The sequence below is a fragment of the Lissotriton vulgaris genome, chromosome 6, assembly GCF_964263255.1.
Source record: "Lissotriton vulgaris chromosome 6, aLisVul1.2, whole genome shotgun sequence".
Lineage (NCBI taxonomy): Eukaryota > Metazoa > Chordata > Amphibia > Caudata > Salamandridae > Lissotriton > Lissotriton vulgaris.
The window spans coordinates 1309408807-1309426217 of record NC_141694.1 but is presented as its reverse complement, the minus strand read 5'-3'; the positions used below and the strand labels follow the sequence as shown (position 1 = coordinate 1309426217).

The window sequence follows — 17411 nt, the reverse complement described above, 5'->3', positions numbered from 1 at the left end:
TCAGTGTGTCGGATCCCCGTCCTCGTCGCCAAAAGTGTAAAGATGAATCAAGGCTAGTTCACTTAACTGTTCTTTATTCCAAGAGAAGCGACACACCGGTAGGCAAAGCAGCGCTCCGCAATCTGCTCACAACATGAACCACAGCCGCTCATAACTCAACTCTCATAAACCCTTAACTGTCAGTGGACAAAGCCATTGACTTAACAGGCAGGAATTTCAGCTTGTCTCCCAGCAACCAGACGTGCACTGCTTCTCGAGGCCCAGTAGTGCGCATGGAGGGCGCGCGTCTCTCAGACAAGACGAGCTCCTCCCTCACACACTCCTTGCATTCCTTTGGGTGGCACTGACAGGCCTTCCCTTCCGTGGTGATGAAGGGCCTATTACTGTTCTGGGCGTGCGGGAGGCAGCGAGGAAGGATTTTCCCAATGTTTCCCGTGATCAATTTCTTTCCTACGTTCAAGTGCTACAGTGAAGCAGCACTACTGCGTAGCGTCTACTGTGCACGGCCAGTGTATTTAGAGGCCGATTAGAGCAAATTCAACAAGCTAGGCTGGGTGAAATCGTATCTGGACTGTTTGGGAATATAGGACCATGGCAGGTGAGTTTGATGCATTTTGGGAGTCTGTGGAAGAGGTGCACTCATGGCTTCCCATCCATGAAGAATTAGTAGATGCCATTGATACATCTTGAAAAAGGGCGGGTCTGGAACCCCTGAGTAAGAGCATAATGGAGTTGACTGGGAGGCGCAGTGTAGTACCCCCAACTGGGGAAGGCTGGAGGCTAGACCCACCTACTGGCACTATGGGGGCCCCCCAACGGCAAGATCAAACCTAGCCCAATACCACAGTGACCACTCTGGCATATGAAGCCCTTTAGAGACTGCGGCAGGACTTTCTAAAATCCCCAGCCGGGTGTTACTCCAAGGACAATTCTTGCCCCCAGCAAGAGGTAGATGATAATACTGGGGACGACATGGATGATCCCGGTGAGGGTTCGGGCAATGAACCGGGCCAGAGCAGAACTTGTCGACCGGAGAGTGGCGCCAAAAAACCCAGGCTGGATGATTTCAATGATCAAGACACCTCGGGCTTACCGGGCATACCGCAAGACATCTATCATCCCGATCCTTGGACTGGGTTTCCGCACCAAATGTAGCGCAGTATGTAGCCAGCTGCATTAGGAAACCCATCGACCAAGAGGTCCTGGGCTGCTTGTAAGCAGAATGTTTCAGGACCTCGCTGGACAATAAAGTGGCAAGTACACCAGACATTGATGAACGAATGGCCACCTTTATAACCAAACTTGTTCAAGATCCAAAAAGGGTTTGGATTGTTCCTGGCGGCCCTGCCAGGATAAGTTTCTAGATGTCCTGGGCCCACTAACGAAAATATTGGAAATGGCGAAGGATGCCGGAGAGTCAGGCCAGATCATTGATCCCACAATTTTATCGGGCAGGGCCCAAAGGGCCTGGTGTTTCCTCGGTAATGCGAACTGTGCATTATCAACAGAGCACCGTCGCTCTTTGCTGATGAAATTAGAGCCCAGGCTAGGCGAACCAGCCAGCACTGAAGCCGGCCAGGACACCATGGGGGGTCTCTTCGGAGAGCCTTCTTTTTAGGTGTTGTCCCGTTTCGTTAATACTTTTTCCTACTTCGACAAGGCCCAACAGTCCATCAAGGAATTTTTTAGTCAGCAAATTGTTGGAGGGGCCGAAAGAGGTAAGGGGCACTCCTATGGCCACTAAATCAACTCCAACCCCCATAAGCTCCAAAGGAGACAATCACTACAGACGCAAGACCACAAGAAATTCTGAGGGTTCTACCCCTTGAGAGATTGCAACAGAGGATGTGGCGGCAAAGGCAGTTTCTGCCGAGCCAGCAATGCACCAAGTGGAACCACCAATAAGAAATATCCCTTTTTCCTTACCAGGGGTGGGGGCAGATTGCAATGGTTCAGCGATCAATGGACCTCAGGGAACACATGGGTACTTCAAACCGTGAAGGGCTTTCGTACAGAATTCCACGGTACACCTCATCAGCACTTCAGCCCCAGCATTTAGTCTTCTCTCGAGAAGGGGCTCAGGTGGTGAACAGATAAGTCATAGACATTCTGGAGAAAGGGGCCATTACTCGTACAATTCTTCATCCCAGGAAATTGCTGTGCAATATCTTCCTAGTTGAGAAAAAGGGCAAAGCGTTCAGGCCGGTCATAAATATGTGGGATTTCAATCGTTGGCTGGTATACCGTAATTTCGAAATGGAGGGTATTCACCTTCTACGAGAAGTCTTCCTACCCAAAGACTGGCTAGTACGACTAGACCTGTAGAATGCCTACCTCACCATCCCGATCTTCCCTCCCCAAAGGAGGTTTCTACAATTTCAGTGGGATGGACAGGTGTACAAGTTCACTTGCCCCCCGTTTGGGCTGTCCTCAGCGCCTTGGTGCTTCACCAAGGTGCTGAGAATAGTGATGGAATGGCTACAAGCATGGGGTGCGACTCATAGTCTACCTGGATGACATCCTTCGGATGCACAAGGAGGCAGAAATGTTACTCGTGCAACTCTGGATGACTCGGTCCTTGCTACAGGACTTAGGCTTTAAATAAAACAAGCAAAAGTCAGACTTCGTACTGGTGCAACAGATTACCTTTCTGGGCTTCGAGGTCAACACGGTACGCCAGTGCCCCAGATTATCCCAAAAGAAGATGCTCTTGATTCGCCTGGAGTTGGGCGGAACCTTAACGAGGGACAGGGTTTCACTTCGCCATCTGGCCCAGATTGTGGTCCTTCTTTCAGAAATAATCCAGGCAATCTTTCCAGGTCTATTGCCTTATCAGGCCCTTCAACGACTGAAAGCGCACCACCTGCGGAAGGGCATGACATATACTCAGGAGGTTTCTCCCTTCCCAAAGACTCAATCAGAGCTCCGCTGGAGGCTCGTGCATATGCAGGCCTGGAACGGCAGAGCCATCTTCAGATTACCCCCCAGAACTGGTGACAGTCAGACGCCAGTCATCAGGATTGGGAAGCATGCTGTGGGGATACTATCACAGGCAGACAGTGGTCAGAACAGGAAGAGTCTCTCCACATCAATTGCCTGGAGCTCCATGCCAGATCCGTTGCAGTGAGGAGCCTGGCAGCCAACAAGGTATCATGCGTCATCTTGTTGAAGGACAACCTTTCGGCGGTGAGATACATCAACTGTATGGGGGGAGAAAGTCCAAGGTGCTGGCAGATTTGCTCAGAGATTTCTGGCAATACTGCCTGGATCACAAATTGTCCGTAACAGCAATATATATGCCAGGGAAGTTCAACCAGACAGCAGACTGGCATTCCAAACACCTTAAGGATTTTAGCACCTGGAAGCTGGACCCCTATCTCTTTCAGAGCTTGATGAGCCGATCGGGTCAGTGTCAAGTAGACCTTTTCTTGTCCTGCCTCAACCACCAGTTTCCCCGATTATTATTCAGCTGGTGTGCGGATACCCTTGTGGAAGCAACAAATGCCTCCCTGCATAATTGGTGTCAATTTTGGGGTTATGCCTTTCCCCCATTCTTTGCGGCTTTGCTCAGGAGACAGAAGGTGGGAGTAGACTTGGTGACACCAGTTTGATTACAAGTTTGGTATCCAGTTCTTCTAGAACGGTCTATAGATTCTTCAATCCAACGTCCCCTGACTCCTTGTCTTCTGACTGATTCACATGACAACTTGCATCCACTAGTGCCGGAGGGGTCACCCTGACTCATGAGTTGGATGATTACAGGGGATTTTGGGAAGTACTGGGCCTTTCCCCGGGGCTGCCTCCCTCATCAGAAGAGCCTAGGCAGATTCACAGTCAAGAGGTATAGCTCCGTGAGGAAACAATGGTCACGCTGGTGTGTGAGACAGGGTTTGGATCCGGTGGGGGTGTATATAGTGCACATCGTCAACTTCTTGTCCAAACCGATGGACAGAGGTTTAACCTTCCGCACTATCAACGCAAGCTTATTGGCAATCTCTGCGGGGCACATCCTTATACACAGCATTCTGGTTGGGGAACACCCGATGGTTTGCATCTCTTGACTGGCATTAGGTTGTCTTTTCCACTGCAACCTAGGTACATTTCTTTATGGGATGTCAATTTGGTGCTTCAGTTACTGCAATCCTGGCAGGATACTGCATACCTTTCCCGTAAGGGATTAACAGGTAAATTGGCGATGCTGCTTTGTCATCTCCTGTAAACGAGTTTCTGATGTCCGTGCCTTGGACATTTCAGCACCCATCTTCACCACGAGGGGGTGTCATTCACTATTGCTAGACGCACCATATCCAATACAAGGATTGTTCACTACCCGGCTTTTCTGGGTCACCCAAAGTTGCAAGTGGTGTGTTGCCTGAGAGTGTACAAGTCTATGACGGAGAATTAAATCCCACCTAAGACAGCAAAACTGTTTATTTCACTTAAGAAGCTGTTCAAGCAAGTCTCGGCTGCGACTATAGCCCATTGGGTGAATCGGATACTGCAAGAAGCAGACATTAATATCTCTTCATTCGGAGCACACTCTACAAGGGTGGCCACGGCCTCTGAGGCCTTCTCTCTGGGGAGCTGTCTAGAGGACATCCTCAGAGCTGCTGATTGTTCCTCGGATTCCATTTTTAAAACATTTTATTTAAAAAGCAATCACTGGCATCACTTCACCCGTGGTCAACCAGCTTTAAACTAGCATAATCTGAACCTCTGGTCCTGACATAGAACATAACGTTTCCTAGCTATCGTGAAGGAAAGTTTCAATTATATTAAGGATGCGGAAACTAGGATTGGCCCTTCCAGTTGCATTATCAACTGTTACGCTCCTGGAACCACTGAGATAGTCAGTGCTGGATAAGTATGCGGGGATAGAGGGACAAGGTTACAAGTCAGCATTTTTTAAGTGATGTTGTTTAGTTACATGTCTACTGTTTCTGACCAGACGACTGTTGCATTATTAAAGTTTGGGATAGTTAATTCTACAGCCAAGAATTGTTGCATATTTAAGGTACTGTTTCATACGGGAACTTAAGGGTATCTCTGATTTTGTACAGGATCGTATCAGAAGCAAGACTATTGATTGGAAAGCGTGATTCAGGATGTTTGCTAGAAGGAGGAAGTACTATTCCTTGATATTGCTTAAATGGGACGGACTCTGGTTGTTCTGCTTACTGTGTGCAAACGATCATGGGATTTGTAGTCTTTGATAAAAAAAACATGTTGTTGTTACGGTTGCTGAGTGGAATAAATTAAAGAGATAAGCATAATCCTCTCCTCTGCATCCTTAACTTTACTTCACAATAGCTAGGAAATTTATATTCATAGCGATATCTGCCAAAATATCTGCAGTGTAGAAGCGAAATGTAAACAAAGGGATACAGCATTGTGCTTTGGAGGTGCAGCTGGAGAAAAATTATAACCCATTTAATAACCAAGAGCAACAGCCCACATGGAAGGTGTTGGACCCAGGGTTTACCGGTCCACTAAGGGTAGCCTGGCTCAAAGTGGTAAGGCCTATCTCCAAGACAAATTGTCGCACTTGCGTCACACTCAGTACAGTAACACAGCGTACCTCCACTTAAAAATGACACCACACCATCTTTAGAAAAAGTAGAAAAGCTTTATCTTTCCTTTAAAATTAGTTTTCAGTTTCATCAGCAATATTGTCTTATCACATTAGAATTCCTGGTTACTGGATTACAGGTTATCACAACAATTCAAAACATGCTAGTGAACCCTTCTCATTTGTCTCACTATTAGTGGGTTATAGAATACTTCATTTCATGCAAAACCTTATTTCAGCTCCAGGGACTATTAATCAGGCCTAGAGGCAATTTAACAGGACACCTCGCAACCTATTTCACACAGGTTGCTGAATTGTTCATCAAACTGAGCAATATTTAAAATTTGGACGAGGTAGGAATTTTCATTAAGCTATTCAGGCATAAGGTTATTAACACAAGACCTTCGTTTTATACAGAGTTAACTTCCATAAGCTTCAACAGAGCAGAATTGTTTAAGTCTTTACATGGCAAAAACACTGGAGTCTTAAACCGTGAACTGCCACCTATAGTGTACCAGACTATGCCCTGCTTCACATGAGAAAAGCACGTTCTTACTGTAGATCATCAGTTATCTTTTGAGTCATGCGTTTCCCTTCCTTCCCCCTTTTTCTTTATTCCCTGCTTACTTCTGTAGGGGAAGTTGTGGACGCTGTTCTTAGTATGAAGGTAGGGAGGAGTTAGGGATTCCTCTCGTTCTCGATCTTTTCTCCCAATACACGAGGGCAGGCCCCTGGTAAGAGATTCCCCACTCCCCTTTCTCCAGAGCAATGCGCGTCTCCCCTAGGATTCCTCCTTCTCTTCACGTTACCCCCTGGCTTCACCCTCGCAGTGACGGGAGTTAACGTGCCTCCTTGATAACTCTCCTTCCTCAGGGCGGGCGCACCTCTTCCAGGCCCGCCCCGCTCCCTTTTCTGCAGCAATGGGGGGACTCGCAGGAGAGCAAGCGCGCCCCCTCAGCAACTCCTCCTTCCAGACGGGCGCGCCTCCTCTAGGCCCGCCCCGCTCCCTCATCCGCAGCAATGACAGGACTCGCCGGAAAGTTGGGTCTCAGAACGGCGTCCGCTAACAGCTGACGGCCTGGTCCGATGCCGCTCACAGCCCGTCAGCCCGAGCCTCTCTCTCCTAACAGACCTTGCGAGCCTATCGACCAGCGATCCGTTGGCCCCCAATCCACCGGGACCCCGGTCACCTCCACAAAAGTTCCACTTGGGCCACGGCAGTGTCACCAATCGAGCGTGAACCGCTCAGGTCAGTCTGGGGAATTAATTAACAGGCTCTAGCGTTATACATCAGGCAGCTAGGGTACGGGCTAGTCCAGGCGCTGGGTGATATTGTGACAGGGAAAGGGCTAATATGCCAAGTCTCAGGCTATCACGGGGGGGGTTGCCCACTCACCCTCACCGGACCAGTCAAGTTTTCTTTTCCACAACATGGCCTCCTTCCAGTTGTTACGCCGCTTTGAATGGAAATGTCCACACGGGGTCAGGTCAATGGACCAGTGGTAGCATCAGATGAGAGAATAGCAGCCCCTGAAGGCAGTCAATCCTTCCACAATGTGCCAGCCTCCTTATTCCACAACCTAGACTCCCAGTTGATCCTTCTCCATTCACCTCCTCACATCACCCCAAAATGTCCGCCCAACATTCTATCTTGTATATCCTGGGCCCAGAGTGTCTACAGTGGACCAGAAGGTTCTGGAACCCCTCGTAACATCCCTATGGTCCCCCAGCTGTGTGGTAATTTCTGACAGTTAGCAGGCCACCATTTTGTGATGGAGCACCTACTCTTCCTCCACTTTAGAGGAGCACCTGCGCTTCATGGATAATTAGTCATCATGGAGCGCCCAGAGACCTACGGACAACACCAAAAATAATGTAGTGGACAAAAAGAAATTGGGAGGCAAAAAGGGAAATAAATTAAGGAGGGAACACCCAAAGGGCTGACCGGTCTAACAGAAGGCACATTTTCAAAATAAGTCATTGGAGGAAGTGGACACCCCTCCCTCTTTCGATCTAAATGCAGAGCAATACCACTTACAAATGACCAGAAGTGGCCATTTAACACTCTTGGAAACAGGACCCGAAAGGACACTGATGATTTGACTTTTACTTGAAGAACGGGCAAACTCCAACTAGAATGCTCTCAATTGCTTTTTACCCCCAACTACCTGACTACGGTTACAAAGACTGATGCATTTAATAACAGAAGGAAAGAATTCACGACAAAGGGAACTCATAAGTATCATTATTCTACTGTGCAATAACCCAGATGGGTATTCCAGTGCTAGTGCAGGATGGCTTCAGTCTGCTCTCAGAAAAGGAGAGTTTTAAGGCCTTTATGAAAGGGAGCAGCTGTACACTGAGCTCCACAAATGCATTCAACAAAGGAAACACTTGTCACCCAGCTGTGACCAGACAATTTTTACAACTCAAAAGGGTGAACAGGTCTAGACTTGTGTGATAGCTTAGTGCATTATTGGTTTTGTAGTCTTGTTTTTCTTCCACTGAACTAATCTAACATATATGAAATCAATGGCAAGTAGGTGAAAAGTTCAGGACAAGAGACAGTGTCCGTAATGACCTAGAATGAGAGAATCAACCTACTTCCGATCATAGAGGCCACCTGCACGACAGGTCCGTAGTCTGTTTTTCTCGTATTCCGTGGTTTCAGCATGTAACGTTTTATGATCAAAGGTTAAAAAATGAAATTTTGCCATAGCAATGCATGGTTTTCAACAGGATATACATCTCTCAAAAAAGAGCCCATATCATAATTGCATAGGCTGCAGAATTTTTCAAGACATGGCGTTTGTGAAATTTCTCATTATTGGCGCTTTTCAGCAATTTGACCCCATGACGGTGCAAGTTATTGTAGCCCAATGTTGTTAACAATAGCTACGATTAATCAAAGAATACTTAGTTTAAGATCATCTGCTTTTTCAGAATTGTTATATTTTGAAACATAAAATCGCCCTCCTCGAGGACATTTGAATAGCTAGGCTGCTAAATTAACTCAAGGGGTTAATAAACCTAAAAGCTGAAACGCAGTTAATGTACATCAGCTTTATGGCGGCAGTCTCTCTTAGTCCAAAGGTTTTTCCTGCTATCAGCTTGTTGGTGTGCCTACCACATACCTAAGAGAAAGCCCAGAAACTGCTTCAATACGTTTTAGGTACTTGCATGCCTGTACTGCATTAGCATGCTTACGTCCTATCTGACATTATCTTCCTTGCCTGTATTCACACACATCACAGATTTTTTTATTTGATAGAGAATCGACTTGGATGACGTGTCAGCGGCAAGACACTGAAAAATGAGAGAGCTTATAAAGAAAAAGTAGCCTAATCACTATTAAGGTAGGTTTATCCTCGTTTTACAGCCTAGCGCTGTCCCATTTTTAATCATGGGTAGATGCCACAGAAGCGGAGGAAGCGAAAAGGAGGAATTTATAAGAATAGGCCCAGGTGAACATTTCCACAGAAGTGCTCCTGGTCAAATGTTATTGGTCGGGGAGAAAGCCTCTAGAGCTTAGGGTTTGTAGGATGAATATAGAGTAGCCAGCATAACTATCCAGCACATCTCTGACAGACGCTTGCCGAGAAAATGAGACTGATGCCACCTTAGCTCAGCTAGAATGTGCTTCATACCGGAAGGAAGTTGGCCTGAACAAGAGAAGCAATCTGTTCAATCTATGTAAAGTCATAACGTGTTCTCCATGTCAAAGTTATGGAGGGTTTAACAAACCAAGGAGGCATTGGGATGTGAAAGGTCTAATGAACAATGTCTTTGCATGAGTGGTACTCTAACAAAACTTTTGTAAAATCGGCTTTAAGCTCATTTACCATATTGACTGAGATTCTGGCCACAAAAAAGGCTGTGCTACGTGAGCACAGACTCAATTCTTTTAAAAGGCATGTGCAGAATACTGGAAGGATTAGATTATTGTTCCAGAAGTCTTTAGGTTCAGACCTCTTGATAATTTATTGGCCATGGGAGTAAGGATACCGAGGCTGGTTCCACCAGGTATTTACCTGCAAGCCCCATTTCAGTACCTTAAAAAAAGCCAATATCCACTGGCAAAACTGGGTTCGGCTGGGAGATTTCTTGGTAGCTGCATGGACCTCCAGATTCTCGGAGGAGAGGCCTGGGTATTAAAGGACATTTCCAGAGAATGAAAGTGCTCAAACTGAGCAGCATTAACACGTAGTATATCACTCTCCCATCTTAAAGGGACAAAAAAATCTCTCCTTTGGGTGACAATCATGAGTCCACTGCATAAGGTGGGAGTAAGAGACAGAAGCAATCCTGGCAAAGGGGAAGGCAGGTTCACCGGGATAAGTGGATATCTTGAGCTCAGCTTGATCGTGGGGAGATCAGAGTGGTTGTGAGGGAAGCATACAGAAAAACGCCAGCAGTTCACCATCAAGTGGCCCCTCAGGGAACTGAGTCCTCTGCCCAAATGAGACGCAAGCTGTTTGCACTTGGTGTTGAAGTGAGCTGCAAAAGTGTCTACGGGAGGTCGACCAAAGGTCTCAAAGATGAGCTTGAGGACTTCCCTGGAGGATCTGCCACTGGTGGGATGAGTAAGGAAAAATACCTAAAGATGGAGCCGATGTTCATGAGTAATACTGCCTATGGGATGAATCCCTACAGCTCATGATCGAAAGGCATTCATCGAAAAAAAAAAAAAAACAAGTTATACACGTCTGAGCCCAATACTAGATGCCAGAAGTATACATGTACATCTACAGCTACACGTCACAATGAGAAGATTACTTAGACTGCAGAACCAAGCAACTTGGAAGACTAGCAAGAACATGCCTTGCAGTAGAGTCTACTTTTGCACAGATAAAGTCAGCTTGCAGATTTGTGGGAAAAGGGTACTCCCTCCTTGTTTTCACAAGTATATGATGGCTGTGGACCATTACTACACCGGTTATTAGGATTTGCATTCGGGGTTTTCAATGGCATGAAAATTGCTTTCAGTGCCAACACATTTATGCACAGAGGCATATTTATTTTATCTCACATAGCATTGATGGAGAGTTCACCACACGGTGCTCATGAAATATACCCCAAAGAGCTGTGGAAGAGAACATAGCTCACAGAAGGGGTACCCACCGTGAGTTTATGAGAATGCTACCACCATTCCAAGGTAGCTCCTCGGATTGGTACACTGGGACACATTTAGACTACTCATCTCCTATTTGGTACTAGTGCTCCACTGGTTGATGTGCATGCACTGCTGGTTTTCTACTGTACAAGTAAGGGCTGCCTAATATACGAGGTTTTCTTGAATAGAACACAATAGCCGATGCAACAATATTTGGCAAGTGTTCCTTTGTCCCTGCATAGTGTTTGCCAACAGGCTTGTTATTCATTGCGTCCTCATGGTGACCCATCAACTTGCCTATAGACTAAAAATGTCGATCAGTGCACTTAAGACTACAGAGAAATTATGCAAATTTGGATTCACTTTTCATTTACAATCTTTGGTAACTATTCATTTTGTTTTCCAGCCATTATCTGAATTTCCCATACATAAAAAGATTTCATTTTCAGCACTTACTCTATGATCACCAAGAGATTGTGAGCACTTTTACGTCTGTTTTAATCATTTTGATTATACATTTCTGCCCTTAAGGAATAAATCCTTGTTGCTAATCAATATCAGTCTAGCAATTATTAGTGCAAAGCTATAGAATTCTAGGGTAACCGCCACTCTATATTAACATCAATTTCTCAGGTTCCTTTTAGGTAGACTGTAGTGCCATTATTACTAGTTACACCTAACGAGACGCTGGCTCTGCCTTACCTTGGACCAGGACTGTCGTCATATACTGGGGATAGACGGTTTTCTGATTTTCCAGTAGGTGCTTTCACCTTTCCTGGAGTTACACACAACACTTTCTTATGGTCAATGAAGGCGAGCTCAACAAGGGAGAACGGGTGTCAGAGGGGGGAGGGTATATCTCCACTTTACTAAAAGCAAGGTTGATACATTCTGCAAAAGGTGAGTGAACAACAACCTGTAATTACTTTCCAACTTTTGTTACTTTTTTCCAGACCAGGGCACACTTTCTACAAATCAGGAGGTTCTGTAGGGACCTCATCTCAATTGTAGCGCAGAACACCGGCATGCACTGGATCACTAATCTCCAGAAATAAGAAGCAGAGGTCATGTATGTTGATGACACGATGAGAATGGCATAAAGGAGAGGGACAGCAGCACATGATGGCAATTCTGAGTGAAAATGAGATGGAGAGAAAGATCATAGAGAGAAGCCAAAACAACTGAGGCCAGGACACACTAAGAATTTGTTGAGTGAGAGCAGTAGGGTCAAGTCCAAATTAATGAGTGAGAAATTAGGCCAGGGCACAAATATATGCAGAGTGTGCAGCATAATATATACAAATACTGGTGTGCCAGGTTCTCATTTTAATCGGCCTCAGAAAACGTTTCTACACCACCACTAGACGGCAGGAATACCCACACGTTGACAATGGAAATCGTCAGAACTTGAGTAATAGATAATGCATACATTTGTGCCTATACTGCATTTAACAACAGCAAAGCCAGCTCGTAGAAGTATGCTTGCTCTTTAATGAAACCATCACTCTTACAATACATGCAAGCAGAAAGAAAAGCCAAAACCAACCTGTGCAGCTCCTGTTATCATATTTGGAATGAAGTCTTTATGCCCAGGTGCATCCATCAACGTAATGACTTTGGTATTGGTTTCAAATTTAGTCATCCCCACATCCATGGTGACACCCCTTCACATAAAAACAAAAGCAAAACACTGTTACACATCTTAACATTACCCATTCAAGTTAAGGGGTTGTGGCTGAATAAAGATACATGTAAGTGTACAGAAGAAGTCTGCGGCTGTTGGTTCCCCAAACAGAAGATCATTTGCACACAGCGCCTTCTGATTACTCAGAGATCACTTTCGACCAATGTACAAAATCTCAGCAGTGGTGAAAATGTTACATTTTGCGAAGAGATTTTTAGAGCTTGCTTACCTCAATGTTATCTCTAAAACTACAATTTTGAGCATTTGTTGGTGCAACTACCACAAATTTTCTTTCAAAAGGACCGCTATTGCGGTTAGCGGGTTCTCTTATTTTAGGGCTAAATTCCAAAGGGTCTGATAGTTCATTGGCAGGATGCACGATTGCATTCCTACTTACTTGTTAAAGTAATATATTTACTTTGTGGTACTCATGTATAGTAGGCCTCATGATTCACCTTAGGGAGGAGGGCTCAGTAGCCAGCCGTAGAGGCCTGAGCTCCAATATAGGGATATGGATCATAAATAGGGCTTCCAGTTTTATGGTATTTATTTTTTGCCATTTCCATCTGTATTTATACCTATTTATTTTTTGAGCATTTTTTCTGTATTTATCCACATTTATTTTTGCTGCAAGCAAAAGAAGACACTACAGCTAGCATCTTCCACATTTCTTTAAATAGACAATGCACACATGCGCTCGGTTGTTATAGGTCAACACTATACATTCATCTGAAAACGTTGCCATTTGCAGCATGTCCCAAAGATCTTAAATGTGCTATAACACGCCATTTGTCTCAGAACCTTGCAGTTTCTGTCATCGGCAGAGTGCCACATCCTTTCCCCCACTGAACACCATACTGCCCCACTGAGAGAAACTCGCACTGCCTTCAGTTACAACTCAATTGTGTCCTGCTATAAACACCTGGAAGCAATTAAATTCAAATTATGCACTAGACTACAGTTATTTGCTGCCTGAAAAATAGTAACATATTGGAAAAAAGCAAACACTCATAGGGAATACAACTTAAAGCTTTTACACTCATTATTCAGAAATCATTGAGTGCTTTTGCATGAAAAGAAAAGTCTGATGAAGTGAATGGCAGGTGGAGGGTGAAATTTCGAGAGGCCCCAGCACAGTGTTCGATGAGTGGGAATGGTGGATGGAGGTTGAGTTGAGATGAGAAGAGTCACCGGCACGATGTCTAATGAGCATGAATACGTGAATTATGGGTGGAGAGCGAAATAACAAGAGGGGCCAGTGCAGTGTTTGATGGGTATGCATAGAGAATGGATGAAGAGAGACACTAGCACGTTTGATGGGCATGAATCCAGGTGGTGGTGAAACAAACAAGAGTCACCATGACCCAATCAGACATTATCAAACATTCTGAAATCCTTATTGTTGGTGACTGCTTGTCCTGCCAACTTTGGTTAAAAGACATTGTGAGATTTGTTTTTCCTTTTCATGGGTTGTACCTCCTTGGGGGAAAAAAAACAGGAAACAGGCCGAGATTAATTCAAGACGACGTTTCGACCATAAGAAAGGAACCCCTTCATCTGATGAAAGTACAGTGTCCGATCATGATATGACCACAAAGAGAACGCCCGCCAGGGTCATTTCATCAGGATTGCAAGCCGCAGGACCTTCAACAGAAACACAACATACCTCCACTGTAGGTCCACAGATGCACAAGTTACTACTTGTGTAACAATATATCTGTAAGAGACAGTAATTAGTGATAGATTCCTTACCTTAGAATATCCCCAGGCGTCAGACTGGATCCGGAAATGTTTGCGTAGCAATACCACTGCGCGTCGGTAGGCGTCGTCCGCGGCTCCGCGTCCGTCGTTGGCGTCGTTAGCGCTGGAATGACGTTGTCTGAGTACTTAGACGCCGCCCATGCGCGCTGACGTCAGTTCTGATACACAGCTTTTCCGCGCCAGATACGCAGAGCCATGATAGAACCAACACTGGTGCCATGAAACTAGGGCCCTGAAAGGGGATGACCTTAACCCTAGATATCGGTTCACAGAACGGGGAGGATGGGTGGGTCGGTAAGGAATCTATCACTAACTAATGTCTCTTACAGATATATCGTTACACAAGTAGTAACTTGAGCATCTGAAAGAGACACGTTAGTGATAGATTCCTTACCTTAGAATAGATACCCCAGCAATACCAACCCTGGTGGTGGGTCTGCGAACCAATAATCACACCAGAAAGTCCTGGAGGACGGAACGGCCAAAGAAGCCATCCCTCCGGGCTTGGCGAACAAGTTACTTACCTTCGGTAACGATATATCTGTAAGAAACATTAGTTAGTGTTAGATTCCTTACCTTAGAATATCCCCAGGCGTCAGTCTGGATCCGGAAACTTTTGCGTAGCAGTACCCCTGCGCGTCGGTAGGCGTCGTCTGCAGGCGTCCCCTGCGGCTCCGCGTCCGTCGTCGGCGTCGTGCGCCGTGATGACGTCGCTGGAGTACATAGACGCCGCCTCCGCGCGCTGACGTCAGTTCTTTGCACACAGCATTTCCGCGCCAGGAGACGCAGAGCCATGAGAGAACCAACACTGGTGCCATGTAAAAACTAGGGCCCTGAAAGGGATGACCTTAACCCTAGGTATCAGTTCGCAGAACGGGGAGGATGGGTGGGTTCGGTAAGGAATCTAACACTAACTAATGTTTCTTACAGATATATCGTTACCGAAGGTAAGTAACTTGTTCATCTGAAAGAAACACGTTAGTGTTAGATTCCTTACCTTAGAATACATACCCCAGCAATACCAACCCCGGTGGTGGGTCTGCGAACCAATACAAACTACACCAGAAAGTCCTGGAGGACAGAACGGCCAAAGAAGCCATCCCTCCGGACTTGGCTGTCCAGGCAGTAGTGCCTCGCAAAGGTGTGCAGCGAGGCCCACGTAGCCGCTTGGCAAATGTCCTGCAAGGGGACTCCCCGGCCCAGGGCAGTGGTAGCCGCCGTGGCCCGAGTGGAATGGGCCCTCAGCCCAACAGGAGGCTCCTTCCGAGCCAAAGAGTAGCACGCTTTGATGCAGAGGACGACCCATCGAGAGATGGTTCGTTTACAGACCGCCCGTCCCTTCTTCGCACCCACGTAGCCAACAAACAGTTGGTCATCCACCCGGAACTGGCGTGTGCGATCCATGTAAAATGAAAGCGCACGTTTTGGGTCCAGACGATGGAGCCGCTCTTCATCCTTCGAAGGATGCGGAGGCGGGAAGAAGGAAGGGAGGGTAATGGACTGCCCGATGTGAAAGGCCGAAACAACCTTGGGCAGGAAAGAAGGCCTAGTCCTCAGAACCACCTTATCAGGATGAATGGACAGGAAAGGAGGATGGACGGAAAGAGCCTGGAGCTCACTCACTCTCCTGGCAGAGGTGATGGCAACCAGGAAAGCCGTCTTTAAAGTCAGGAGACGGAGAGGACAAGAATGAAGGGGCTCAAAGGGAGCACACATTAGAAAGGTCAGAACCAGGTTCAAATCCCACTGAGGCATCACAAACGGAACAGGTGGAAACATGTGAGTGATGCCTTTCAAGAATCGAGTTACAATCGGGGATTTGAACAAAGAAGGCTGATCAGGAAGCCTTAAAAAAGCTGAAAGGGCAGAAAGGTAGCCCTTGATAGTGCCCAAAGCAGAGCCCTGCTGGGCAAGAGAAAGAAGAAACAGAAGAACCTCCGAAAGAGGGGCAGAAAGAGGATCCACAGCCTTTGCTGTGCACCATGCCACAAATCTGTTCCACCGACAGGCGTATACCGACTTAGTGGAGGGACGCCTGGCTGCCAGAATAACATCACAGACTTCAGGAGGCAAGTCAAATGGCCTCAACTGTCGCCGCTCAATCTCCAAGCATGGAGGTGGAGACTGGACAGGTTCGGGTGGAAGACCGTCCCCTGCTGCTGCGACAGAAGGTCCTCCTGAAGGGGCAGGCGGATCGGGGGACCGACTGACATGTTGAGTAGCTCGGGATACCAGTATCTTCGAGCCCAGTCCGGAGCCACAAGGATAACTTGGGCCCGGTCGCGCCTGATCTTCTTCAGCACTCTGGGCAGAAGTGGTATAGGCGGAAAGGCGTATAACAGACCGCAACTCCACTCGCGCCGAAAGGCGTCGCCGTGCGAGTGCCGTCTTGGAAACTCCAACGCGCAGAACTGATGACATTGCGCGTTCTCTTCGGTGGCGAATAGATCTAACCAAGGCTCTCCCCATCGCAGAAAGATGCCTTGCGCCACGTCCGAGTTCAGACGCCATTCGTGATCCATCGAGCACCGACGGCTGAGTTCGTCCGCCCTGGCGTTCAGAGAACCTGCCAGGTGTTGAACCGTCAGAGTCACGCCCTGACGTTCCAGCCATTGCCAGAGGCGCAGAGCCTCCTGGCAAAGGGTCCACGACCCCACACCGCCCTGTTTGTTGCAGTACCACATGGCGGTGGTGTTGTCGGTGAACACCTGCACTACCCTCCCGTTGACAAAGGGGAGGAATGCCTTCAGTGCCAGACGAATCGCCCGCAGCTCCAACAGGTTGATATGGAGCCGGGACTCCGCCGGAGACCAGATGCCTCTGATCTCTGCCTCTCCCAAGTGGCCACCCCAGCCCTGGAGGGACGCGTCCGTCACGACAACGTGCTCCGGTTGGGGAAGGGAGAGGGACTTGCCCCTGACCCAATCGCGGTCCGCAAGCCACCACTGCAGTTGTCTCGCAGTGCCCTCCGAGATCAAGACGTGGTCGGACAAGTTGCCCTGATGCTGGGCCCACTGAAACTTCAGGTCCCACTGCAGAGCCCGCATCCGCCACCGAGCGTGATGCACCAGAAGGATGCAGGAAGCCATCAGTCCCAGCAGCCGCAGCGTCAACCTGACCGAAACCCGGGATAGCGGCTGAAAGATGGGAATCAAAGCCTGAATATCCCGAACCCGCCGTTCCGGAGGATAAACCCGAAACTGCGCCGAGTCCAGAACCGCTCCGATGAAAAGGAGCTTTTGAGAGGGACACAGGTGTGATTTCGGAACATTGATGGAGAACCC

At 47.2% G+C, this 17411-nt stretch overlaps 1 protein-coding gene across 2 annotated transcripts in view; it reads right to left on the bottom strand.

Moving 5' to 3' along the window:
* HBS1L (HBS1 like translational GTPase) overlaps window positions 1-17411 on the bottom strand; it is a 640556-nt gene that overhangs the window by 147554 nt on the left and 475591 nt on the right. For both annotated transcript variants that reach the window (XM_086927450.1, XM_086927451.1), the window contains exon 7: window positions 12229-12346. In XM_086927450.1, the coding sequence (XP_086783576.1) occupies window positions 12229-12346 (118 nt within the window). The remainder of the gene's footprint in view (window positions 1-12228; window positions 12347-17411) is intronic.